The 27,779-nt window shown below is 34.7% G+C and overlaps 1 protein-coding gene across 1 annotated transcript; it reads right to left on the bottom strand.

Annotated features, from left to right (window-relative positions):
- Positions 1–24,920: 24,920 nt before the first annotated feature.
- LOC139867309 (protein ASPARTIC PROTEASE IN GUARD CELL 2-like) lies at positions 24,921–26,605 on the bottom strand. Its single transcript, XM_071855663.1, has one exon. The coding sequence runs from the start codon at positions 26,581–26,583 to the stop codon at positions 25,081–25,083; it is 1,503 nt and encodes a 500-aa protein (XP_071711764.1). The 5' UTR covers positions 26,584–26,605; the 3' UTR covers positions 24,921–25,080.
- Positions 26,606–27,779: the final 1,174 nt, after the last annotated feature.

Genomic DNA, 27,779 nt, shown 5'->3' with positions numbered 1-27,779 from the left:
TTCCAAGGTGCAACTTTAAGCATGACCATCTCTCCAATTTTAAATTCTATATCTTTTCTTTTAATGTCAGCGTAGCTATTTTGTCGACTTTGGGCGGTTTTCAACCGTTGTTGTATTTGGATGATCTTCTCGGTAGTTTCTTGTATAATCTCCGGACCCGTAATCTGTCTATCCCCCACTTCACTCCAACAAATCAGAGACCTGCAATTTCTACAATAAAGTGCTTCAAACGGCGCCATCTCAATGCTTGAATGGTAGCTGTTGTTGTAGGAAAATTCTGCTAACGGTAGATGTCGATCCCAACTGTTTCTGAAATCAATAACACATGCTCGTAGCATGTATTCAAGCGTTTGTATCGTCCTTTCGCTCTGCCCATCAGTTTGTGGATGATAGGCAGTACTCATGTCTAGACGAGTTCCTAATGCTTGCTGTAATGTCTGCCAGAATCTTGAAATAAATCTGCCATCCCTATCAGAGATAATAGAGATTGGTATTCCATGTCTGGAGACGACTTCCTTCAAATACAGTCGTGCTAACTTCTCCATCTTGTCATCTTCTCTTATTGGTAGGAAGTGTGCTGATTTGGTGAGACGATCAACTATTACCCAAATAGTATCAAAACTACTTGCAGTCCTTGGCAATTTAGTGATGAAATCCATGGTAATGTTTTCCCATTTCCATTCCGGGATTTCGGGTTGTTGAAGTAGACCTGATGGTTTCTGATGCTCAGCTTTGACCTTAGAACACGTCAAACATTCTCCTACGTATTTAGCAACATCGGCTTTCATACCCGGCCACCAAAAATGTTTCTTGAGATCCTTGTACATCTTCCTCGTTCCAGGATGTATTGAGTATCTGGTTTTATGAGCTTCTCTAAGTACCATTTCTCTCATATCTCCAAATTTTGGTACCCAAATCCTTTCAGCCCTATACCGGGTTCCGTCTTCCCGAATATTAAGATGCTTCTCCGATCCTTTGGGTATTTCATCCTTTAAATTTCCCTCTTTTAAAACTCCTTGTTGTGCCTCCTTTATTTGAGTAGTAATGTTATTATGAATCATTATATTCATAGATTTTACTCGAATGGGTTCTCTGTCCTTCCTGCTCAAGGCATCGGCTACCACATTTGCCTTCCCCGGGTGGTAACGAATCTCAAAGTCGTAATCATTCAATAATTCAATCCACCTACGCTGCCTCATATTCAGTTGTTTCTGATTAAATATGTGTTGAAGACTTTTGTGGTTGGTATATATAATACTTTTGACCCCATATAAGTAGTGCCTCCAAGTCTTTAATGCAAAAACAACCGCGCCTAATTCCAAATCATGCGTCGTATAATTTTGTTCGTGAATCTTCAATTGTCTAGACGCATAAGCAATCACCTTCGTTTGTTGCATTAATACACAACCGAGACCTTGCTTTGATGCGTCACAATAAATCACAAAATCATCATTCCCTTCAGGCAATGACAATATAGGTGCCGTAGTTAGCTTTTTCTTCAATAACTGAAACGCTTTCTCTTGTTCATCATTCCATTCAAATTTCTTCCCTTTATGCGTTAATGCAGTCAAGGGTTTTGCTATTCTGGAAAAGTCTTGGATGAACCTTCTGTAGTAACCAGCTAGTCCTAAAAACTGGCGTATGTGTTTCGGAGTTTTTGGGGTTTCCCACTTTTCAACAATTTCTATCTTTGCCGGATCCACCTTAATACCTTCTTTGTTCACTATGTGACCGAGGAATTGAACTTCTTCCAACCAAAATGCACACTTTGAAAACTTAGCGTACAATTCTTCCTTCCTCAATACTTCTAACACCTTTCTCAAATGTTCACCGTGTTCTTGGTCATTCTTTGAGTAAATAAGTATGTCATCAATGAAAACAATGACAAACTTGTCAAGGTATGGTCCACACACTCGGTTCATAAGGTCCATGAACACAGCTGGTGCATTAGTTAAACCAAACGGCATGACCATAAACTAGTAATGACCGTAACGTGTTCTGAAAGCAGTCTTTGGAATATCATCTTCTTTCACCCGCATTTGATGATACCCGGAACGTAAGTCAATCTTTGAATAAACAGACGAGCCTTGTAGTTGATCAAATAAGTCGTCGATTCTCGGTAGTGGGTAGCGGTTCTTGATGGTAAGTTTGTTCAACTCTCGGTAGTCGATACACAACCTGAATGTACCATCTTTCTTCTTGACAAACAAAACAGGAGCTCCCCACGGTTATGTGCTTGGTCGAATGAAACCACGCTCTAAAAGTTCTTGTAATTGGCTTTGCAGTTCTTTCATCTCGCTGGGTGCGAGTCTGTAAGGAGCACGAGCTATTGGTGCAGCTCCTGGTACAAGATCTATTTGAAATTCAACGGATCGATGTGGGGGTAATCCCGGTAATTCTTTCGGAAATACATCGGGAAATTCTTTTGCAATGGGAACATCATTGATGCTCTTTTCTTCAGTTTGTACTTTTTCGACGTGTGCTAGAACAGCATAGCAACCTTTTCTTATTAGTTTTTGTGCCTTCAAATTACTAATAAGATGTAGCTTCGTGTTGCCCTTTTCTCCGTACACCATTAAGGGTTTTCCTTTTTCTCGTATAATGCGAATTGAATTTTTGTAACAAACGATCTCTGCTTTCACTTCTTTCAACCAGTCCATACCGATTATCACATCAAAACTCCCTAACTCTACTGGTATCAAATCAATCTTAAATGTTTCGCTAACCAGTTTAATTTCTCGATTCCGACATATATTATCTGCTGAAATTAATTTACCATTTGCTAATTCGAGTAAAAATTTACTATCCAAAGGCGTCAATGGACAACTTAATTTAGCACAAAAATCTCTACTCATATAGCTTCTATCCGCACCCGAATCAAATAAAACGTAAGCAGATTTATTGTCAATAAGAAACGTACCCGTAACAAGCTCCGGGTCTTCCTGTGCCTCTGCCGCATTAATATTGAAAACTCTTCCGCGGCCTTGTCCATTCGTGTTCTCCTGGTTCGGGCAATTTCTAATAATGTGGCCCGGTTTTCCACATTTATAACAAACTACATTGGCATAACTTACTCCGACACTACTTGCTCCGCCATTACTCGTTCCGACACCATTTGTTCCTTTCGTTCTATTAACCCCTGGTCCGTAGACCTCACACTTCGCCGCGCTATGACCATTTCTTTTACACTTGTTGCAAAATTTGGTGCAGAACCCCGAGTGATACTTTTCACACCTTTGGCATAGCTGCTTCTGATTGTTGTTGTTGTTGCGGTTATTATTGTGGTTGGGATGATTGTTGTAGTTGCTGTTGTTGTTGTTGTTGGGCCGTTTGTTGTAGTTGCGATTGATGTTGCGATTGTTGGGATAATTGTTGCGATTATTGTTGTAATTGCTGTTGTTGTTGTATTGGTGATTCTTATCACCCTTTTCCTCCCACTTTCTTTTGACTTGCTTCACATTGGCCTCTTCAGCAGTCTGTTCTTTAATTCTTTCTTCAATCTGGTTCACTAGTTTGTGAGCCATTCTACATGCCTGTTGTATGGAGGGGGGCTCGTGTGAACTTATATCTTCTTGGATTCTTTTCGGTAATCCTTTCACAAACGCGTCGATCTTCTCTTCCTCATCTTCGAATGCTCCCGGACACAATAGGCACAATTCTGTGAATCGTCTTTCGTACGTGGTAATATCAAATCCTTGGGTTCGTAACCCTCTAAGTTCTGTCTTGAGCTTATTGACCTCGGTTCTGGGACGGTACTTCTCGTTCATCAAGTGCTTGAATGCTGACCACGGTAGTGCGTACGCATCGTCTTGTCCCACTTGCTCTAGATAGGTATTCCACCATGTTAACGCAGAACCTGTGAAGGTATGCGTAGCGTACTTTACTTTGTCCTCTTCAGTACACTTACTTATGGCAAACACCGATTCGACCTTCTCGGTCCACCGTTTCAATCCGATCGGTCCTTCGGTTCCATCAAATTCCAAAGGTTTGCTGGCAGTGAATTCTTTGTAGGTGCATCCTACACGATTTCCTGTACTACTAGATCCAAGGTTATTGTTGGTATGTAGCGCAGCCTGTACTGCTGCTATGTTTGAAGCTAGAAAAGTACGGAATTCCTCTTCATTCATATTCACGGTGTGTCGAGTAGTCGGTGCCATTTCCTTCAAAATAGTCAAATGGAACAAGTTAATCATACAGAATATCAAGAGTAGTTAATATTATTTCGTAGCATAATATGAACTCATTTATAAAAGCTTTTTCTTCATATTAGCGTTTTATAAGTTTAAATTCGGGTAGTACCTACCCGTTAAGTTCATACTTAGTAGCTAATATACAATTCAACTACTACAATTCTATATGAAAAACTGATTATAATAATATTTCGCGTTCAAACTTTTATACAATATTTTACAAACTTACAATACCGCTTATTTTACATAAAGCATGAAATATAGCACACAATAACTTTGATACAAGATAGTTGTGAAGATAATTCTAGCTAGTACACAAGTCGTTCAGCAAAGGCAATAAAGACACGTAATTCATACGTCCAGAAACAAGTCATGCATTTTGGTTTTACTAGGACTACTTCCCATCCTTGGTCTTGTGGAACATAACCGTTATGGCCGTTGATAAGACAGCGTGTTGTAACGTCGTCAAAGGGACGAGGGTTACGTAATGTCCAACAGTCCCGTAACAATCTAAAAACCTCATTTCTTACCCCAATTACCGACTCCGTCACTTGTGGGAACGTTTTGTTTAATAGTTGTAGGCTGATGTTCTTGTTCTCACTTTGGTGAGAAGCGAACATTACTAATCCGTAAGCATAACATGCTTCTTTATGTTGCATGTTAGCCGCTTTTTCTAAATCACGAAGTCCAATATTCGGATATATTGAGTCAAAATAATTTCTTAACCCATTGCGTAAAATAGCATTTGGGTTCCCCGCAATATATGCGTCAAAGTAAACACATCGTAACTTATGGATTTCCCAATGTGATATCCCCCATCTTTCGAACGAAAGCCTTTTATAAACCAAGGCATTCTTGGAACGTTCTTCGAATGTCTTACAAACTGATCTCGCCTTAAATAGTTGTACCGAAGAATTCTGACCGACTCTAGACAAGATTTCATCAATCATGTCTCCGGGTAGGTCTCTTAAAATATTGGGTTGTCTATCCATTTTGTGTTTTTATACTGTAAAATAGACAAGAGTTAGATTCATAAAAAAAATACTTATTAATACAAGCAATTTTTACGCATAAAGTTCATCGGGGTTGGAATTAGATTTCTCTATTTTTATGCCCTTTTCCTTATTATTTTCTTTTGCCTTTTTAAATTCAGTTAAGGTAATTTCTATAACATCATCGGAATTCTCGTCGGAATCCGATTCATCGGAGAATTGGTAATCCTCCCAATATTTTGCTTCCTTGGCGGAAACACCATTGACCATAATTAACCTTGGTCGGTTGGTTGAGGATTTTCCTTTACTTAACCATTTTATTATTTCCCCCACCGGTTCTATTTCTTCATCCGGTTTCGATTCTTCTTTCGGTTCCGATTCTTCTTCCGGTTCCGACTCTTCTTCCGGTTCCTCTTCGGGAACTTGTGAATCAGTCCAATATATATTCGACTCTTCGTTATTATTAGGTGAGTCAATGGGATTTGTGCTAGAGGTAGACATCTATCACACAATATCAAACATGTTAAGAGATTAATATATCACATAATATATACATGTTAATAATATATAGTTTCCAACAAAAATGTTAAGTAATCATTTTTAAAGAAAACACGATCGAAGTCCAGACTCACTAATGCCTCCTAACAAACTCGATAAGACACACTAATGCAAATTTTTTGGTTCTCTAAGACCAATGCTCTGATACCAACTGAAATGTCCCGTTCTTATTGATTAAAAACGTTCCATATTAATTGATTTCGTTGCGAGGTTTTGACCTCTATATGAGACGTTTTTCAAAGACTGCATTCATTTTTAAAACAAACCATAACCTTTATTTCATAAATAAAGGTTTAAAAAGCTTTACGTAGATTATCAAATAATGATAATCTAAAATATCCTGTTTACACACGACCATTACATAATGGTTTACAATACAAATATGTTACATCGAAATCAGTTTCTTGAATGCAGTTTTTACACAATATCATACAAACATGGACTCCAAATCTTGTCCTTATTTTAGTATGCAACAGCGGAAGCTCTTAATATTCACCTGAGAATAAACATGCTTTAAACGTCAACAAAAATGTTGGTGAGTTATAGGTTTAACCTATATATATCAAATCGTAACAATAGACCACAAGATTTCATAATTCAACCATAGAATGTAGTTTCACGTACTTGTTTCTATTTTGTAAATCATTTATAAAACCTGCATGTATTCTCATCCCAAAAATATTAGATTTTAAAAGTGGGACTATAACTCACTTTCACAGATTTTTACTTCGTCGAGAAGTAAGACTTGGCCACTGTTGATTCACGAACCTATAACAATATATACATATATATTAAAGTATGTTCAAAATATATTTACAACACTTTTAATATATTTTGATGTTTTAAGTTTATTAAGTCAGCTGTCCTCGTTAGTAACCTACAACTAGTTGTCCATAGTTAGATATGCAGAAATAAATTGATAAATATTATCTTGAATCAATCCATGACCCAGTGTATACGTATCTCAGTATTGATCACAACTCAAACTATACATATTTTGGAATCAACCTCAACCCTGTATAGCTAACTCCAACATTCACATATAGAGTGTCTATGGTTGTTCCGAAATATATATAGATGTGTTGACATGATAGGTCGAAACATTGTATATGTGTCTATGGTATCTCAAGATTACATAATATACAATACAAGTTGATTAAGTTATGGTTGGAATAGATTTGTTACCAATTTTCACGTAGCTAAAATGAGAAAAATTATCCAATCTTGTTTTACTCATAACTTCTTCATTTTAAATCCGTTTTGAGTGAATCAAATTGCTATGGTTTCATATTGAACTCTATTTTATGAATCTAAACAGAATAAGTATAGGTTTATAGTCAGAAAAATAAGGTACAAGTCATTTTTGTAAAGGTAGTCATTTCAGTCGAAAGAACGACGTCTAGATGACCATTTTAGAAAACATACTTTCACTCTGAGTTTAACCATAATTTTTGGATATAGTTTCATGTTCATAATAAAAATAATTTTCTCAGAATAACAACTTTTAAATCAAATTTTATCATAGTTTTTAATTAACTAACCCAAAACAGCCCGCGGTGTTACTACGACGGCGTAAATCCAGTTTTACGGTGTTTTTCGTGTTTCCAGGTTTTAAATCATTAAGTTAGCATATCATATAGATATAGAACATGTGTTTAGTTAATTTTAAAAGTCAATTTAGAAGGATTAACTTTTGTTTGCGAACAAATTTAGAATTAACTAAACTATGTTCTAGTGATTATGAGTTTAAACCTTCGAATAAGATAGTTTTATATATATGAATCGAATGATGTTATGAACATCATTACTACCTCAAGTTTAGTAGGTAAACCTACTGGAAGTGACAAGAAATGATCTAGCTTCAAAGGATCTTGGATGGCTTGAAAGTTCTTGAAGTAGGATCATGACACAAAAACAAGTTCAAGTAAGATTTTTACTCGAATTAAGATAGTTTATAGTTATAGAAATTGAATCAAAGTTTGAATATGAATATTACCTTGAATAAGAAAGATAACCTACTGTATATAACAAAGGTTTCTTGATCTTAGATGATTACTTGGAATGGATTAGAAAGCTTGGAAGTAAATTAGTAAACTTGAAGGGATTTTTGAAGTGTTCTTGAAGTGTTCTTCCTATGATGATTATAGCTTGATTCTTGAAGTGATTTTTGATGAAGATGATGATTAAATACTGGAAAAATACGTTCATAATAGTGTGTGTGTGTTGAGAGAGAATTAGAAAGAGAATTGGAAGTGAAATGGAGTGAATGATGAGTGGTAATTGGTGAGTGGTGAGTGGGGTTAAAAGGAGTTCTAGTTAGTTGACTAGCTCATGGTAGAAGTTAAAATTGATTAGTCATACATGACATAATCAAGAGTGGAATCCCATGCTAGTTCCTATTGGTATATACCCATAGTAAGTACGTTTTGAAGCTGTGTATAATACGGGTAAGAATACGACTAGAATTCTTGATGAAAGAAAAGAATGGGAAAGTAACTGTAACCATTTTCGTTAAGTATGAGTGTTTTGATATATGTCTTGAAGTCTTCCAAAAGTATTTTAATACATCTAAATACACTACATGTATATACATTTTAACTGAGTCGTTAAGTCATCGTTAGTCGTTACATGTAAGTGTTGTTTTGAAACCTTTAAGTTAACGATCTCAATTAATGTTGTTAACCCATTGTTTATTATATCTAATGAGATGTTAAATTATTATATTATCATGATATTATGATATATTAATATATCTTAATATGATATATATACATTTAAATGTCGTTACAACGATAATCGTTACATATATGTCTCGTTTCGAAATCCTTAAGTTAGTAGTCTTGTTTATATGTATATAACTCATTGTTAATATACTTATGGAGATACTTACTTATCATAATCTCATGTTAACCATATGTATATCCATATATATATATCGTCATGTCGTTTTTACAAGTTTTAACGTTCGTGAATCGCCGGTCAACTTGGGTGGTCAATTGTCTATATGAAACATATTTCAATTAATCAAGTCTTAACAAGTTTGATTGCTTAACATGTTGGAAACATTTAATCATGTAAATATTAATCTCAATTAATATATATAAACATGGAAAAGTTAGGGTCACTACACATGATACAATGGTTCCATGTATATCTTGCTCTCTTGGAAAATTGATAACTAGACCCTCACCACTTAAGGTTGAGAAAGAATCACAAATGTTTCTTGAAAGAATTCAAGGTGATATTTGTGGACCAATTCATCCACCATGTGGACCATTTAGATATTTCATGGTCCTAATAGACGCATCTAGTAGATGGTCTCATGTTTGTCTGTTATCAAGCCGTAATGTGGCATTTGCAAAATTTCTTGCTGAAATTATTAAATTGAGAGCACATTTTCGTGATTACATCATTAAAAATGTGAGACTTGATAATGCCGGTGAGTTTACATCTCAAGCATTTAATGACTATTGCATGTCTATAGGAATTGTTGTTGAACATTATGTTGCTCATGTGCATACACAAAATGGTTTAGCCGAGTCACTGATTAAACGTTTACAGTTAATCGCTAGACCATTGATAATGAGAACAAAACTCCCTGTATCTATATGGGGTCATGCAATTTTACATGCTGCTGCATTGATTCGCATCAGACCAAGTGCAAGTCATAAATATTTCCCACTACAACTTGCTTTTGGTCAAGAGCCAAATATTTCCCACCTTAGAACATTTGGTTGTGCAGTATATGTTCCAATTGCGCCACCACAACGTATAAAAATGGGTCCTCAAAGGAGGTTGGGAATATATGTTGGATATGAAACATCTTCAATCATAAGGTATATTGAACCTATGACAGGTGATGTTTTTACAGCACGTTTTGCTGATTGTCATTTTAATGAAACATTGTTTCCTAGATTAGGGGGAGAAATAAAAAATAAAGAAAATGATGTTTCATGGTGTGAGCCTCAATTAAAGTATCTTGATCCTCGCACAAAAGAATGCGAGATAGAAGTTCAAAAGATAATGCATATACAAGAACTTGCAAATCAATTGCCTGATGCATTCACAGATACAAAAAGGGTGACTAAATCATATATACCAGCAGTTAATACTCCAGCTCGAGTTGAGATTCTAAATCGAAAAACTGATAATGTAGTCACTCAAGAATCTATGCCACGTCTGAAACGTGGGAGACCAGTTGGTTCCAAAGATAAAAATCATCGAAAAAGAAAATCAGCTGATAATAAGGTAAAAGAAAGTGTTCAAGAAGAACCACAAATCAGTACTCCTACTGCAGAGGAGATTGATGATGTCAATACAGAAATTGCAATCAATTATGCACATTCAAAAATATTATGGAACCGAAATGAAATGAAAAATCTTGATGAGAAATTTTCATTTAATGTTGCATATGACATCATGAATAATGATGATGATCCAGAACCAACATCTATGGTTGAATGTCAAAATAGACATGACTGGGCTCAATGGAAAGAAGCAATACGAGCTGAATTAGAATCACTCAATAAAAGAAAAGTTTTCGGATCCATCATTCTCACTCCTAAAGATGTGAAACCTGTAGGATACAGATGGATTTTTGTCCGAAAAAGAAATGAGAAAAATGAAGTTACAAGGTATAAAGCTAGACTTGTAGCTCAAGGTTTTTCTCAAAGACCGGGAATTGATTATGAAGAAACTTATTCCCCTGTTATGGATGCAATTACTTTTAGATACTTAATCAGCCTGGCAGTTTCTAAAAATTTAGAAATGCATCTCATGGATGTTGTGACTGCTTATCTATATGGATCACTTGATAGTGATATATATATGAAGATACCTGAAGGATTTAAGGTACCAGAAGCATCAAATGCAAAACCCAAAGAAATGTATTCGATTAAATTACAAAGATCTTTATATGGGTTAAAACAATCGGGACGTATGTGGTATAACCAATTAAGTGATTACTTGCTAAGAAAAGGGTATACAAATAACCTTATTTGTCCTTGTGTTTTCATTAAGAAAACAACATCCGGATATGTGATCATAGCTATTTATGTTGATGATCTTAACATCATAGGTACAAATAAAGAGATCCATGAAGCCATTCAACATCTAAAGAAAGAATTTGAAATGAAAGATATCGGAAAAACCAAGTATTACCTTGGTTTACAAATTGAGCATATGCCTAATGGTTTACTTCTACATCAAACAACATATACTGAAAAGATTCTGAAACGTTTCAATATGGACAAGGCAAAACCATTAAGTACTCCTATGGTTGTTAGATCACTCAATGTTGAAACTGATCCATTTCATCCATGTGAAGATCATGAAGATATTCTTGGACCAGAAGTACCATATCTTAGTGCAATTGGAGCCCTTATGTATCTTACAAATTGTACAAGACCTGACATTTCTTTTGCAGTTAATTTGTTGGCAAGGTTCAGCTCTGCTCCTACCAAAAGACACTGGAATGGGATCAAACACATATTTCGATACCTTCGAGGAACTACTGATTTAGGATTATTTTATTCTAACGAATCAAAACAAGATTTGGTTGGTTATGCTGATGCAGGTTATTTATCTGATCCACATAAAGCTAAATCTCAAACTGGATATGTATTCCTAAATGGAGGTACTGCAATATCATGGCGTTCTCAAAAGCAAACACTTGTTGCTACATCATCAAATCATGCCGAAGTGATTGCATTACATGAAGCTACTCGGGAATGTTTTTGGTTGAGATCAATGACATAAATCATTACTGATTCTTGTGGACTAGAACGCGATAAAAGTCCAACAATTATCTATGAAGATAATGCAGCTTGCATAGCACAGATGAAAGAAGGGTATATCAAAAGTGATCGAACCAAACACATACCTCCTAGATTCTTCTCATACACTCAAAATCTCATTAAGGACAATGAGATTGAAATGAGATATGTTCAATCCAGCAAAAACTATGCTGATCTTTTCACGAAAGCACTTCCAACTGCTATTTTCAGAACACACGTTCATAACATTGGCATGAGACATGTTCAAAAGATGTAACAACTGAAGCGATGTCTACTTGAGGGGGAGTCAACTCCATGCTGCACTCTTTTTCCCTTAGCTAAAGTTTTTTTCCCACTGGGTTTTCTTTAGCAAGGTTTTTAACGAGGCAGTAACTTACAGTTGATCTTAAACAAACAAAATTGCTATCCAAGGGGGAGTGTTATAATATATAAATATATATATAAATGGATAGTCAATTATTGATACACAAAAGTAATATTATTGTATTACCTAAACTTGTGATATTTTTGCTATAAATAGCCATGAATGCAAGCATTAAACTTGCACCATTTTCTCACACTTACAAAGTGTTTCTTTCTTTCTCTCCATTATCATCTTTGTTCTTACACTTCATTATTAGCATTCTTAATCAAGAATCAAACCACTAAAGGTAGTTATAAGCCTACTGAATTATAACATCAAGAATCAAACCACTAAAGGTAGTTATAAGCCTACTGAATTATAACAACTTAAACATTTATTACAAAGTGTTAGTTTTATACACTTAAACTCATGAAGTCAATTTATTCATATATTATAAATATTAACTTTACAATTAATGTTTCATCATAGCCCTTAAAGTTATAGTTATCATTTTTTCCTTTATTATTTAACTTTTAACTTTTGAGAATACGTAAGTTGTGTTTTAGTTTTGTTTTATTTTCATAATTATACTCCGTATTCAGTAACAGTTTTACTAAATATGTCAAAAAGGTGAAAAAAATAGAGGTATTCAGATGATTAAAATTAAGTTATGTACTTGTAAATTAATATTCATGTTACTACACATAAAGGATTTGTTGTCGTTGTTGACAAAAAACACTTCACTTTAGTTCTATTAGTTTTTTTCTCGACAATGGTGATTTCATGCTTACAGCAAAATAAGCGATTTGAAGTTTAAAGTTTTGAAGATTGCTTAATTGATATTGTTTAGAGCTCAAGATTTATTTGAGGACAAACAAAGACAAATGTGAGAATTTGATCGGTCCCTACTTTATCCTCACAATGATAACTTTATGCCAAGGTTTATGTGATTTTAACGGTGGAAACGAAGTGTTTTTGTGAGTTTTTGCATATTGTAAGTGTGGAATGAGAAATGCGTGAAAATTAGCTAAAAGATGTTGAAAAATTCGACTCCTACCAGCTGTCACCATTTTGGCCATAACTCACTGATATTGCCGAAATTATAGATATTTTCACGCCTTTTATTGAGCAATATACGTACTTTACTGACCAAAGCAACACACTTATATGCACCTTTTGCGTTTAATTTGATATTTGGGGATTTCCGATAACATTACATGATTCAACCCCAAAAGGAACAAAATAAGCAGAAAAACTAATTAAAACTTACGAAAATGAAGAAATAAATCTGAGGCCGATGGCCCATGCTGTTGGGCGCCGGGAGAAGGAAATCAAAAAAGAAGATTCACACGAAGATTCAAAAAGAAGAAATTTCCTGCCAAATTCCAAAGCCGGCAACAGCGCGTGTAATAAACTTTGACCAAACATTTACGACGAATCTCTGGTGACAACTAAGGACGGTGAAAAATATATGAAGTCGGCGGTAGAGTGTCGAACAACTTCAATAAAATACCAAAACGCGTTGACCAAATGCCAGCTAATTAAGCAGGTCGGTGTCCTGAGACATTCAGCTGGCGACCTGACTCTAATACCTCAGCTATAAATAAAACATCATTTTCTGCATAAGAAGAGGTTGGACAGTGGTGTTTCTCTCCATTGATCTCATTTACATTTTTAAGTCTTTTTTATTTCAAAGTTAGTTCCAATTCATGTTTAAAGTAGAAGAATTAATTGATTCGATTTTGTGCAAGTATTTACAGCTTTTGTTGGAATACCTTATGTAAGTAACTAGAGGGGGGTGAATAGTTACTTAATGGTTTCTTAAATTTTTTTTTTTTTAAATCTTTAACAATTAAAACATAAGTTTTAAGTGTAGAAGCGTCCGTGTTTGTTAATGCAAGTATGTAAAGAATGTAAGTGCATAAATACGAGGATTTATAGTGGTTCGGGAGGATGTAAACAAATCCTCCTTATCCACTCCCCGATTCACTAATCGGGAGTTAGCATCACTAAGCATTTCTCCAAATCCTGGTGGAGAGCCGATTACATCACACTAGCATGGATCTTTCGGTGTCGTTGAAAGAATCTCCACGAATGTTAATGTTCTTATCACAAGAACAAAATCTAATAGAAAGTTCACTCACAAGTAAACTTACACATTTGTGGTTCTTAAATAAGCCACACCAACTTGATTTTTCACACACTTAGTAATAATCAAGCTTACTTAGATCAAACTTGTCTTCATCTTGGACAAGTATTAATTCCTAATGAAATTAATAAACTTCCTAGATTCCTTTAAGGAAGTTGAATCACTAAATAAGATAGTGTTCTTGTCACAAGAACTAACCAACTTCCTTGATCACTCTAAGGAAGTATCTCACAATGTAACCTTAAAGATATGAATGATAAGCATAAGTTTTACATTATAATTCTACTTAGTGTAAGTAGAATCTGCCTTTCTCTCTTATAATCTCTCCATAGATATGTGCTTGAGGCTTGGGAGATTAGTTGATAAGTCTTTGAAAGAATGTTGGAAAGAGGTGTCCTTTAATTGCTCCAAGGCTTGGTATTTATAGGCAAGGAAAATCTTTCCAGATCCCGTGCGGCTCACCCCACGGTCGACCGTGGATCGACCTTGTAGCCTCAGGACAACTTTTCAATATATCCGTTGGAGCTATTTTGACTTTAAATTTTTGGCTTCTTTACTCAATATAGAGCCTTCAGAAGATGCTTATTAGTCCTTAACCTTCTGATGCGTAATTATGACTTTAAAAACGAAATTTAGAACAAGCTTTCTTCACTCAACAGATCTGAACACGAAACCCCCAATTTATAACAGTAACAACCCAAAACAGAGTATAAAACTCTGAAATAGGAACACAAAGGATAAAGAATCTAAACCCCAAATTGATAAAGATACCACCACAATCAGAGATCTAGAAACACTCCAATCCTTCAACTACAGCTGATAAAGATTCCATCACAACTATAATATCAGATACGAAGATTTGGATTTCACCACAATATTTGATAAAGTAACACCACAAACACTGATAAAGAAACCACTCTTAGCCACCGGAATCAAAGATTCGTAAAGACACATAGATTTTTGTAAATAAATAAGCTCTATCAAACTTTCATTTATTCATCAACTGAGTTTTACAATTATAAGAGTTCTCTATTTATAGGAGAAGCATATCATCTACTATCTAGATAAGACAAAATATAAAAAGAAAAAGGAGACAAAAAGGACAAACAATTACAAATCATCTAATAAGAATAAAGGACACAATCTGAAAAAGTCTGCCAATTTGTAGTGCTCCTCCCATGATAAAAAGCAGCCAATGATAGACAAGAATCTTCCTTGGACAGCTCAACATTCTAGAACAGCCACACACACGTGTTAAGCACATGACTTGGCCTGGTTATTGAAAAGCATAAGATAAACTTTGAATCGCATCAGCAAGTTGGCCTTTTAGAATGAAAACAATGTTGCGTGCTGGTTGTATTAAAGTTCTTCTTGCTGGTTCTATTTAGAAGTTCGTCTTGTTGGCTGAACTAGCTTTATCGGCTGAGTAAAACTTTGCTGGTTGAACTAAAGACATTTTGTTGGTTGAACTAAAGTGCATTTGCTGGTCCGGCTAGCTGGTTCTTCTTCGTTGCTGGCTTGCCTTCAACTATCAAGAACTTTATTCATGAAAACTTAACTACTTCAGTTTAAGGACTGAAGTAGGGTAACCCCTGAGCCTCTTGAACCAGCTCCAAAAACACTTAGGTGATACGAAACAGATGGCAACACGAACATTGTTTGACCAGATTCAGGTGTAACATCTTTTGAGCTTGTGCTGGTTGTGTTGGTGGTTACATTGCCCAGCTCACCCGCATCACCTTCATCTTATACTTTCGATGCATTCATTGAAGTGGACATGAGCTTTTAAAAGAGCAAAGTCACATAGTCCTTGCATTGTGTCATTGATTTCCAAAATGGTATATGTAGATGTTTGTGCTTTGACAAACCACAAGCTTCCAAAGATCATATCACAAGTCTTCCATGAATATGTCAACATTTTGGGTGCAAGTATATACTTTCATTGGTTACTTGCAACACTTCAAATAAGACCAATTTTTTTTACATGAAGACTTCTAGGAAATTACACTAATCATAAAGAGATAAACATACTTAAGCATGTAAGTAATGCTTAATGACTAATCAAGTGGAGAACATCTCTTTAATTGGGACTTAATGACCATCTTATATGTAAAGATATATTTTAGATTCAAAGACTATTTAATAACATTTATGTGTTATTCTTAATCATATACTAAGATGTCATTAGATGAGATTAATCATAATTAGTGTAGTGGTGATCAAAAACTCCTTTGATTAAAAAAGGATCAACTATATTAAGCTCAATGAAAAAGGTTTCGAGAATTATATCAAAAACTCCTTTGATCTTATATATAAAGATGTATTTTTTTACTCGTAGCTCCGATTTAGTCACCGCTTTTTTTTGAAATCGTGTATTTTTCGAAAACGGTGACTAAATCGGTGCTAAAAGTCAAAAAATACGTTCATTCAAAGTTCTTGCCCAACAAGCACAAAACGCCAAACACCATGCACCAAGCTCCATGCACAAAACATCATGCACCAAACACCACACACGGTGCGTGTTGCGTGGTTTTTGGTGCATGTTTAAAAGCAAAAAGGGTTGTCAAGCTGAATATCACAAAAATATGCATCATGCACGGGTTTGCACGCATCATGTGTGGTGCATGATGCGTGGACAGGGGGCGTATCTTACTATTTTGATTTTTTGAGGGCACATTGTTAAAGACTTCCGAAAATGAAGATATATTGACCAATTTCCACAAGTTCTATATGTTTTTAATATAATGTCGAATTATAACCTTATATCTTCTAACTATGAGCTTAAACCTATAGCTAGAAAATTAGTTTTACCAAACAAACCTTAAATATATAACTTATTTATTTTATTAGTTACGAGTACCTAAATCATTTTGTATATTCAAGATTGCCTTTTTTTCCTGAAAAGCAAGTGAGGATTTTATATATAAATATATGATATCTACATGGATTGAATAGTCAAGCATCAGTGGAAGATGGTAAGTTTTTGGGTGCGTTTAATAAAACTGAATGATTTAACGTTAAATGGTTCATAATCTGAACGATTCAAAGGTTCTGAATGAAGTCGTTTCCGAATTAAAAATAACCTGTTTGACAATCATTTTAAACGAATAATGTGAATGATGTAAAATTAACATATTAACCTTTGATATGAATAAAAACTACAATATAGTTGTTTATGTATGTTCTTGATAAATTATGAAGAGCATATTACATAAATTAGGTGCTTAATGGTTAAGAGAGATTTTCAGCTCTGAATGGTTCAACACTGAATGCTGAACTATTCAACACTGTTTGTCATTCAGAGGTCAGAAACAAACGCACTACATGCGGAATGATTCAGTATTTAGTGCAACCATTCCATTAAGAGGTAAACAAACGCACCCTTAGACTCGAAAGCTATATATACAACACGATTAATCAGGAAATAACAGAACACAAGCATACATTAACCAATTCCTGCTCTTGGTCTTGCACCCGAACAACTGCCATCAGGAGAGGCCAGCCATTGTTGCCAATTGATTGTACCGGGATTTAGTCGATTAGATATCCACTCAAAACTTTTTAGTTGAATCTCGGTAACCACCATAGGAGTGGACCAATCTTTTTTCTGAAAAAAATTCTCATTCCTTATTTTCCATATTGTGTACCCTGTGATCCATTGTACCGCTTGCCATATGCTTCTTTCAATAGGTGAATATGTCGAAGAATTTAATCCATCAAAATAACCATTTGCATTTGTATGAGCATGAGGGTTTATATTCCACCTTGTATGAGCATGAGGGTTTATATTCCACCTTGTATAAATTCTTGACCATATTTCCTTTGCATACTTGTACTCAGTGGCGGACTCAGAAATTTTCACCGGGCAATATTTTTTTTTTAAAATGTAGGGATTTTTTTTTGCGCAAAACATGGAGGTTTTGGGGCAAAATATACAGTTTTTTTAAGCAAAATTTGAAGATTTTTGGACAAAATACGAAGATTTTGGGGCAAAATATGAATGTTTTGAGACAATATACGAAGGGTTTGGGGCAAGAAAAAAAAATTCCACCAGAGGCAAAATCGAAAAACCAAAAAAATTTGCACAAAAAATTGCGAATCCACTGGGGGCGGGCGCCCCCTTTGCCCCTACATAGGTCCGCCCCTGCTTGCACTCGAACATCATATGAGACCGTGTCTCGATTTCATCTTTACATCGAGGACAAAGAGTGGAATTTAGATCAATGCACTGTTTATCCAATTCGCTCCGAGTTGCAAGCCTATTCTTTCTAGAATTCCAGATGAAAATTATCACTTTTTGAGGAATCAGTTGATTTCGGCATGTTTCTAAATTGCGAAAAGAAGTAGGAAGCAACTTATTTTCTATCTTTGACACAAGGGATTTGGTATGAAATTTACCACTGTTGTCGAGATATCATTTCGATGAATCGTGGATATGATCAGGCATCTCAAATGATGTAATTAATTCATTTAACTCATCACATACTCTTCCTGTTAAATGAGCTCCATTTCCAAACAGATCTATCCATAGTAAATTAGTAATGGTGATCACATTTATATTTAGTAGAATATAATATCCAGACCTATTATTGACGGGGCTCAAACATTATGTGTTGTTAGATACAGATATGGTATATATATATATATATATATATATACTCATAATCATTTGTATTATGATTAATGACTAATCAGTCATGTCAGTTATATCATATCACTTTCAATATTTGAGCTTAAACACATTAACTGATTAGGCTTGGGAGCTGATCGAACTGGGACGAATCATTGACCCGATACATACGAGATATATTGGAAATGACATTCACACCCTTTGAGCAAAACAAGAAGTTTTAATTTATACTATAAATACAATCTCTGTAGTAGCACATACCGACATAAACGTAACTTATTCAAACAAAAAAAAAAAAAAAAAAAGAAATACATAATACATCCATTAATTATACATACGTTACAGTCCTGTTACATGTACATTTACACAACTCTTTATTTCTTGTTTTTGTTTATCGTCACACCACTTTGTTTTGAATGAGAGACGTTAGCCGTACGAGTTTGCTTGAATATCCAACAACTACAGTAGGACGGGGAGAGCTTTTCTTCTTCATCGTCATAAATTATTCGTTTCTCATCTCTATCATTTTCTGTTTCTGTTACTTTTTTCTTATGAAGCTTTCCTAATACGTAAATTTCAGCCAAAGTGTGACCTGCCATGGCCATGGACTTACTCTAAGTGGAAATAGAAAGAAAAAACTAATTGCAAATTACAAGTACTTGGAATTTATAATCTCCACCAGTTAATAAAGTACCGAGGCAATTGGACAACAAGCAATTTTCTTGGTGGCTAAAATCGGAACCTTTTGCCTTGGGGAACAAGGGGATTGATATTGTAATGTAGCGACCTTCTTAATTGCTCATTTTTGGACTTTAGTCAGGAATATTGACTATAATTATATATTCAAATTGATCTTCTTTCTTTTATGGTCCAAAATACCAATAATAGAGATATAAATATATGTGTGTTTAGTGATTTATTAATCAAATGTAAGGAGGAGGTTACTAAGGAGCAAGGTTGTAAAAGTCGCGAGTCGGCGACGCATCGGTCGAGACCTAAAAAGGACGCGTCGGCCTAGTCGGGGGACGAGTCGGGGACGCCTTGGTCGTTGACCAACGTTGACTTTATTAATAATTTCTTATATATATATATATAAAATAATTGATTATGTACCATAAATTTCTTAAATAAGAACTCGAATTTAAAAACAATCAAACTTCAAACTCAATTAATGTTACAGAGTACATAATCAGTAAGGACACAAAGAAAAGAGTGGACCGAAAAATGAAAACAACCCTAATTTTAAAATATATCAGATCATGACGAAAATTTGACTGACTTTGACCATTTTTGACCGTCTTTAACAGACTTTGACCGAACTTTTAGCTCTAACCGTCTTTTGGGGAACCCAAAAAAATGACGCATCGGCCGACCCGTCGGTCAAGTCGGCCGATTTTTACAACACTGCTAAGGAGTATAATTACTAACTTCCTCCCCTCATATCATTCTTATTCATGATTCATGACATGATTTTCCATTAAAGACTATTACATTAATGATACTACCATTTTCTTGTTATGAGAATAACAGATTCAATGTTATCTTTGACATTTTTCCTCTCTATCACATTGAATCCCACTTTAATATAGAATTAGTTTCATTAAAATCAAATAACATTAATCTAAAATAAAATATTTCATTAAAACTAAAAGAACATTACATAAATTTACAATAAAATAAATTATGCAAACATATAAATTATAAAACTAATCTCCGTCTTCGTCTTGTTTTCGTCTTGTTTGATTGAATTTTAGAAAATGTTGGAAGGTCCCACTTGCATTCATATCGAATTTGTTGACTCATGTGTAGATATTCGTCTAAAAACCGACAGACGTACCATACACTATTTGTCGTATAGCTTATGCACATTTTTGAAATTTCTTATAGCCAAACAAATCAAGTAGCATCACGCTTTTGATGAAAATAACTAAAATAATCGAGTAATGGTACTTAATAATACTTAATTATACCTTGGCTCATACGGATAAATCTACAAGGTGCTCTTGGTATGTAAGTTACTACAATGACGATCCCTTTATATAAATCTACAAGGTGCTCTTGGTATGTAAATTTCAATCTTCTTATCTATCAAGTTATCGATCATGTCGAGTGTGTTGGGTGCTTGAATTTGATCGTATACAAACACGATTTCTCGAATTTCCTCGATATGATATCGTTCATATTCATTTTAAAATATGAAAATATTAAAGATAAATATCGAGAGAATGTCTGAAAATATATAAGAATGAGTGATAATGTGTGAGAAAAGTTTGGACTTTTTAAAAGTACCTTTAAAAAGCTTAAGTTTTGTTTCTAAAATGTATTGGTTTATTTATGGTTAGTCTAGAAGTTTGTGCAGGTTTTGTAATTTAAGACAAGTTGAAGAGTTTGCTTGTAGATTGAAGATGGTTGGAGGTTCTTGTAGCTGTTTTATGAAGAAGTGGGGTTGCTGGTGTCAACATTGAGATGCTTAGGGTTACATCATGGTTATCTCATTCTCTATATAAGGAATGAGATGAGATTAATAGTTTTGTAATAGACTTGTTTAGTTGTTGATTCTCAATCGTGTTGATTGAGAAGAGTGATTGTAAATGATAAATGACACTTTCGGTGATTTGGGTGCCCTATTGATTGTGTTGTGGTGTTATTTTAGCCTTCTTGTCGTCTTTTGTTGTTATCTTTAATTACGTACTTATCTTTTATTAGGTTGACGTAATAGTAAAGCTCGGTAGTTTAACGTTCTTTATATGTTTTGGTGGGATTCCTTTTGAGCGAATGACCCAAAAGGGTAACATAAGTACCCAAAATTACTAATTATAGGAATATAAATTTCCTAATTTTTTAAATGGGTCGTATATTTTAATTCATTCTCAAAAAGGATTATAATTTCAAAAATGTGAGGTAATGTTATCCAACTTATCAACTATTATTTTCGTTAAGTGATCAAATTTCGTTACACGGTGTGTCCTTGAAATTATAAAAACCTATAAATAATAAAAAAAATGGTCATTTCAGTGTCTTTTTTAACTTTTTGTTTTTATTTTTTATTATTGTTTTATTAATTTTTACTTTTTATTATTGTTTTTTATTTTGTTATTATGATTATGATTATTATTTTTAATTATTTTTTATTAATTTCAAATTTTTTATTATACCGTTTTTTGAATTTTCAATATTTTTTTATTCCAGGGACCAACCGTGTAACGAAATTTGACACAATTTGAGTAGTTAACGAAATTTGACTAACGATCGTTATAAGTTGAAAAATATTAATCAATTTCACACTTTTTAATATAATAATCCTTTATGGGAATGAACTAAACTATATGATCTGTTTAGAAGTTATATTACCTTGATTGATTGGTAATTTTGGACACTTATATTAATCGTTTGGGCTATTTGTCCATTTCTTTTGATAAATCCTTTAAGTGGTTATATAATTTCTTCCTTTTTTGGCCAAAAAATTGTTTACTTTTGGTTCTAGTAATAAATGATTGAGTTATTTTTACAGATATAATTGTGTCTATGGAAGTAGTAGCGTAGTTTATAGTTTGGGCTTCTTAAATCATCTTGATCACTTATTCCATATTATTCTTCTGTTACCTGGAATAAATTTTGCAAACGTGAGTGACACCATTTTATTTTTGCTGAAGAAACAATAATATAAATAAATAGATCCGAAGCTTAACAAGACATAAATCGATATAACAGTGAATAAAATCTAACCGTAGTCAACACTCGCAACATACGAGAAAACTAACAAAAAAGCTAACCGAATAAAATCTATTCCCAAATATAGTTAACCTAAAGCTAACAAGGCAAGCTAAATATGACCAAACCAATGTCATCGAACACAACTAGCCATTGGAAGAACGTCGAAGACTGCAATATCCGCCCTCAGTCAGAACACTTGTTGCCACAACAACGCGTCGTCAAAAGAGCCCCAACCGCAAAACCAGTCACATCACCTGGCTCAAAAATCAATTCTTCGATGGGGAGATCGTCGTCTGGCTCAACTCAAGAGATGAGACCGAAAACGAAGGAGCAATGTCATTCAATGTGTCTCTTACAATATTATTGACACCGTTAATTATGGACATTATTTTGATAACTACATTTATATTATATATAATCATATTACAAAACTAGTAGATAATAATAAAAAATATGAATAAATAAACATTAGTCTGTATTACAACAAATTACAATTATCAATAAGATTTTTTTTTTTTTTTTTTTTTTACATTTGACCCGACAGAATGGCCTTGACTCTAACGATGGCACGGATAATTGATCTTCATTGGTACTATATCACTCATTTATATTCTCCGTTTAATGAGGCGTTATGTTTTTTTAGCTATAGGTTATGAGGAGTAGAAGATTTAGACACCATTGAGGACGACGTTGTTGTGGGATGAATTTTCTTGAACAGAAATGGGAAGCAACTAATTGCCGATGAAGCATGATCATTGTTGTAAGGTGTTGTAAGTTTGGTTGTACCATGTGCATCGAAGGTTGTTTTCATCATCTTCTGTTGATGAAGTTTTTTCATCACATAAGCTTCAGCAAGGGCAGAACTGGCAATTGACATATTTTGGTAACGAAATAAGAATGAAAGCAATGAATTAAAAATTATTTGTGATTTATGAAAAATTGTGTTCGGGTGAGTATTTATAGGATAATTTGAACTTGGCGAACACGTTGATGCTTTCAATTTTGCCTTTTTTTCTTTCTTTCTAAAGTCCAAATAGTCAGACAGAATTGGTAAGCATATTATGAGTTAAGTAGAAAAGTCAAGTTTGATAACTCGTTTTCAATTTCATCTTTTTTTTTTTTTTCTCTTGGGCTACAAGCAATAATACTTTGACGCCATCAAATACGTATCTTATAATGTACAGTAAAAAACTTAACATGCACATAAAAATTTTGGGTTTATAATCGGTTCATAATTAACGTATATCTGAAATATTTAAAATTATTAGTACAGTGATTGTAGTTAATATACAAAGTGTCAAAGTACGAACACTCAAAATTTCGCATCATAGACGTCGTTAAAAGTATGCAAGATGTGCAATCAAACATAAGCATAAAATTTCAAAGTGACCCAAAATTTAAATAACACTCATTTTATTTATTTTTTTCTATAGGTCCAAGTAGGGAAAAAAACTTAAAATTGCAAAAAAATAAAAAATAAAAAAAAATTATTTGCTATACTTTTAAAAATATTGAAAAATCTATTATATATTGAAAAATTTGAGATTAATAAGGTTTCATATTCTATATTTCAAATGGGTGGTGTTTTGGTTGATACAATTTTTGAATTCTCTATTTTGAATGAGGTTGAACCGTGTATTTAACATATTGAGGCCCAACATCATGAGGTGGTACCACTTTTTGAGGTTGCTCCTATTTCTTTTGGTGTTCAAAGTGTCAAAAAGTGTATGTTGGAATCTCGAGATAAAAAAGATAAACGCAAAGCAAAAAAGGATAAGGTTTCGTTTGTAATTCGGGACAAGAGGAAGTAGACCATCCGGATGATAAACAAGAGATTTATGATCAAGGATTGGTGGATAGTGGTCTGGGTACAACGGGTTGTAGATCGGATTTTGAAGTGTTGGCAACCCCGGATGATGTTTGTGTTGTTGAAGCGGATCGGAACGTTGGTTCTTTTTAGGGTCTTGAGAAGGAAGGTGAGCTCCGAACTCGCGTGTCAGACATTAGAAGTGGTAGTTTTTCGACGAAGGTTTCATCTTATGAGATTAAAATTAGAAGGGCAAGTTATTTAATCGATTGAAGGTGGACAGAGTGGTCAAGTAGTCCGTGTTCGGTTTTTTGTCTTGTTCTTATGTTGTTTGTAATCTTTTTATTAGTATTGGGCATATTGTGTTGGATTTTGTTTTCTTGATTTTGTTTTCTTGAATTTGTTAATCCGGGATCGGGTTTGCGATACGGTTTGCTTAATGTTCGAGCTTAGTTAGCTTTTGCTCATTTATTAGTGTTACGGTACGTTTACTGCTTTCGAGCCTTGCAACATTTTTATTTCGTTTGTATCTTTGTTAGTCTTTTTCATCTTTTGATGAAAATGATTTGTTTCCATGTTATCTTTATTTGTCATAAAAAAAAGGGCCCTATAAATTACGAGTAATTAATGAAACATGCTATTTTGTACCACAAAAATTTATATTTATATGCATATAATGATTATGATTATTAGACTAAAAGCATCAACATGATTAACGACTTTAATAGGAAAATACGGCTACTATTTAATTATATATGTATGCATACAATAAGCAATATAACCCGATTATGATTGATTCGTACATGGGTGTTGAATACTAGGCGACCAGATAATTATCGCAATATAGGCTTATAATGACAGAAACATATATACACGATTTGGGATGTATCGGTTTCAAGTGATCAGCAAAGATTGGGACCGAATCCCACAACTCCGTTAGCAGAATCAAAAGAAATTTGGATTCCTTCTTGTTGAATATTTCCAATAATCGAAAGTCCTGACGATGTTGGGGCGAAAGCAAAGCAAAATGTTCCCATGTCGTCCACTGGAATTAGAAAGTTGTTGGCAGGAAGTGTCAAGGCTGGTCCTCCCGAGAAGATGAATGAAACAGTGGGGACTCGAACGGTGACAAAACCGTTTAGGTTGTAGCATGTGTCGAATATAGAAACTGGTTCTGCACGAGGTAGGGAAGTCGTCTGAGCGACGAAAGCGTCACGAAAGGTGGTATATGCGACAGTTGGGAGTCTGGTGACAGCTGTCCCAGTATCCATCACAACTCCTCCATGGCCCATATCACTTAACTTGAAAATGGGTTCAGGTATGCTGACCTGAACCCCTCCCACACCGAGGCCCGAAAGCCCAACATAGTAAAAACTAGGGGCTTTCGGGTTCCGTAGAAGTGGAACCCAAACTACATTATCTGACGGGAGAGATTCTCTCCCGAATTCCAAGGAGCCTGGAGAATCATTTCCACGACTAACAAGACAATAACTAAACGCACCCCCGACTTCACCACCGAGTTGACTCACTAGCGATATTGAGCCACCACCAATTCCAAGTAAGCCGGCGGCTCCAACAAACAACCCTTGGTTTCTATGACCACATCCAATGGCAACATTTCGGATGATGGTATTACCAAAAGTTAGCGTCTCAAGGGCCAAAGTTCCTTTAGTGAAGGATCCGTCACCATACGAAACCTTGTATTGACACCATCGACCACCACCATGACCACGACAGCCACCTGCAGTCTCTGCATGTTCGCAAATTGTTGATCCACATGACACAGACACAAAAGAATCGGAACTAGTCGGGTCAAAAATCGGGTCGGACTGTTGGTAGCATTGCTTGCATGGCAAGCATTGGATCCACACAACGTCACTCCCGGAATCAACCACCATGTCTTGACTCCGTGACGGAGTACCAACCCCAATTCTAACAAAATACTCTCCACTCCCTTGTTGCATGCCGGAAACCACATCCGAACCAAAATCCTCCACCTCAAACCGCCCACCGTCACCACCACCACCGGTAGTGTGATTACCACCTATTCGACTATTTAAAAAAGCCACTCTTTTTACATCCCTCTTCAACCGAGACTCCACACGCTTCCGATGGCCACCATGGTGCTCCGACAGCTTGTCCCGATGTACAAGGTTGAGCTTCCATTTCTTTCCGTCGTTAGCCTCATCGGATTCTAACATTTTATGGTCAAAAAGTTTTGTTTGGGGTACATAAGAAGCTGATTTGATACTCTGCATGATTTCATGGACATCAAGTAGTTGATGAGATGGATGCAACAACGATGATGGTGATGGTGATGATGCTGTTGCGGCAGAGGTGATGGTGGCGAGTGGCGGTAAGATAAGCATAATAACTACTGCGGTTAGTATGGCGGCTGTCATCATTATGCCTTTCTGTTTTCGATGGCAAACGCGATATAGCTGATGATATACATATAAACTATACTATATATATATATATAGTCAACTTTTAACTAATAACACTATTCTGTTGTACAATTAATATTAATAATTGATTAAAAGTGAACTTATTAACGTGTACTTAATACGTAAATTAAATAATGGAGTAGCACTTTATATATTGAATATATATTGCAGGTATATATATATGGTGTTTTCAAGATTAAAACATACGTGCATGGTGGCCATATAATAAAGCTAGCTGTGGTTGATGTTTGAATTTTGAAGAGAGAATATTATTTGTGTTGAAAAAGTTGGTAAAAAAATAAGTGTGTTTTCATTAACTTTGGACAATAATTAATATAAGATAAATTAATAATAAACATTTAGTGAGTTTTGTAGTCCTTGACGAGGGCGTTACAATGAACTAAAGTGTGTTCAAAACAGATTAAACGTGAATGAGATATCGAATCTCAAAGTAGCTTGTTTGATGCAAGATCTAGAAGGTTTGACAATTGTCTCACATCGGAAGTGGGAGCAAATCTAAGTCTTTGATTTCCACTATAAATAAAGGCCTATAGGGTTTTTAGAAAAACACACTAAAAATCGTATAAGCATTCTTATATGATCTGAGTTTCCTCTCAGCCGCAACAAGGTCTCCCCGTTCCGGTTACCTTTCAGGCAAGTGTTTAAGTCCGGTAGTACGTTGCTTCAGAATGTGTTATATGTTCCTGAGATTCGCAAGGAATCTGGTGTCCGGATGTTTTTTGAACAAGTTTGGCTTTAAAAAAAAATGGAAAGTATGTTCAACTTGTGTTGAAGCCAAATTAACGAGATTGTTTTCGATTGAACGAATAACCGGACCTCTTGATATGTTCCACACCGATGTGTGTGATTTGAAATTCATTCCAGTGAGGAATGGTAACAAGTACTTCATTACGTTTATCAATGATAGCATGAAGTATTGTTATGTTTACTTGTTGGAAAGTAAAGAAGAAGCAATTGAGAAGTTTATTGCTTATAAAATTGAAGTTGAGAATCAACTAGAATAAAAACTCAAGGTTGTTCGTAGTAATAGAGGTGGTGAATATGTTGTACTCTTTGCTGAGTTCACAAAAAGGCATTAGACATGAATTCACTGCACCTTGCCGAACGAAAGAATAGAATCTTGAAAGAAATAG

Source organism: Rutidosis leptorrhynchoides, chromosome 9 (assembly GCF_046630445.1).
Source record: "Rutidosis leptorrhynchoides isolate AG116_Rl617_1_P2 chromosome 9, CSIRO_AGI_Rlap_v1, whole genome shotgun sequence".
Classification (NCBI taxonomy): Eukaryota; Viridiplantae; Streptophyta; class Magnoliopsida; order Asterales; family Asteraceae; genus Rutidosis; species Rutidosis leptorrhynchoides.
The sequence above is the reverse complement of the archived record's forward strand: the minus strand, read 5'-3'. Positions and strand labels throughout refer to the sequence as shown.

What these genes read in the sequence shown, in the direction of transcription:
- LOC139867309 (XM_071855663.1), bottom strand. Translation starts at nt 26,583, where the DNA reads ATGATGACAGCCGCCATACTAACCGCAGTAGTTATTATGCTTATCTTA.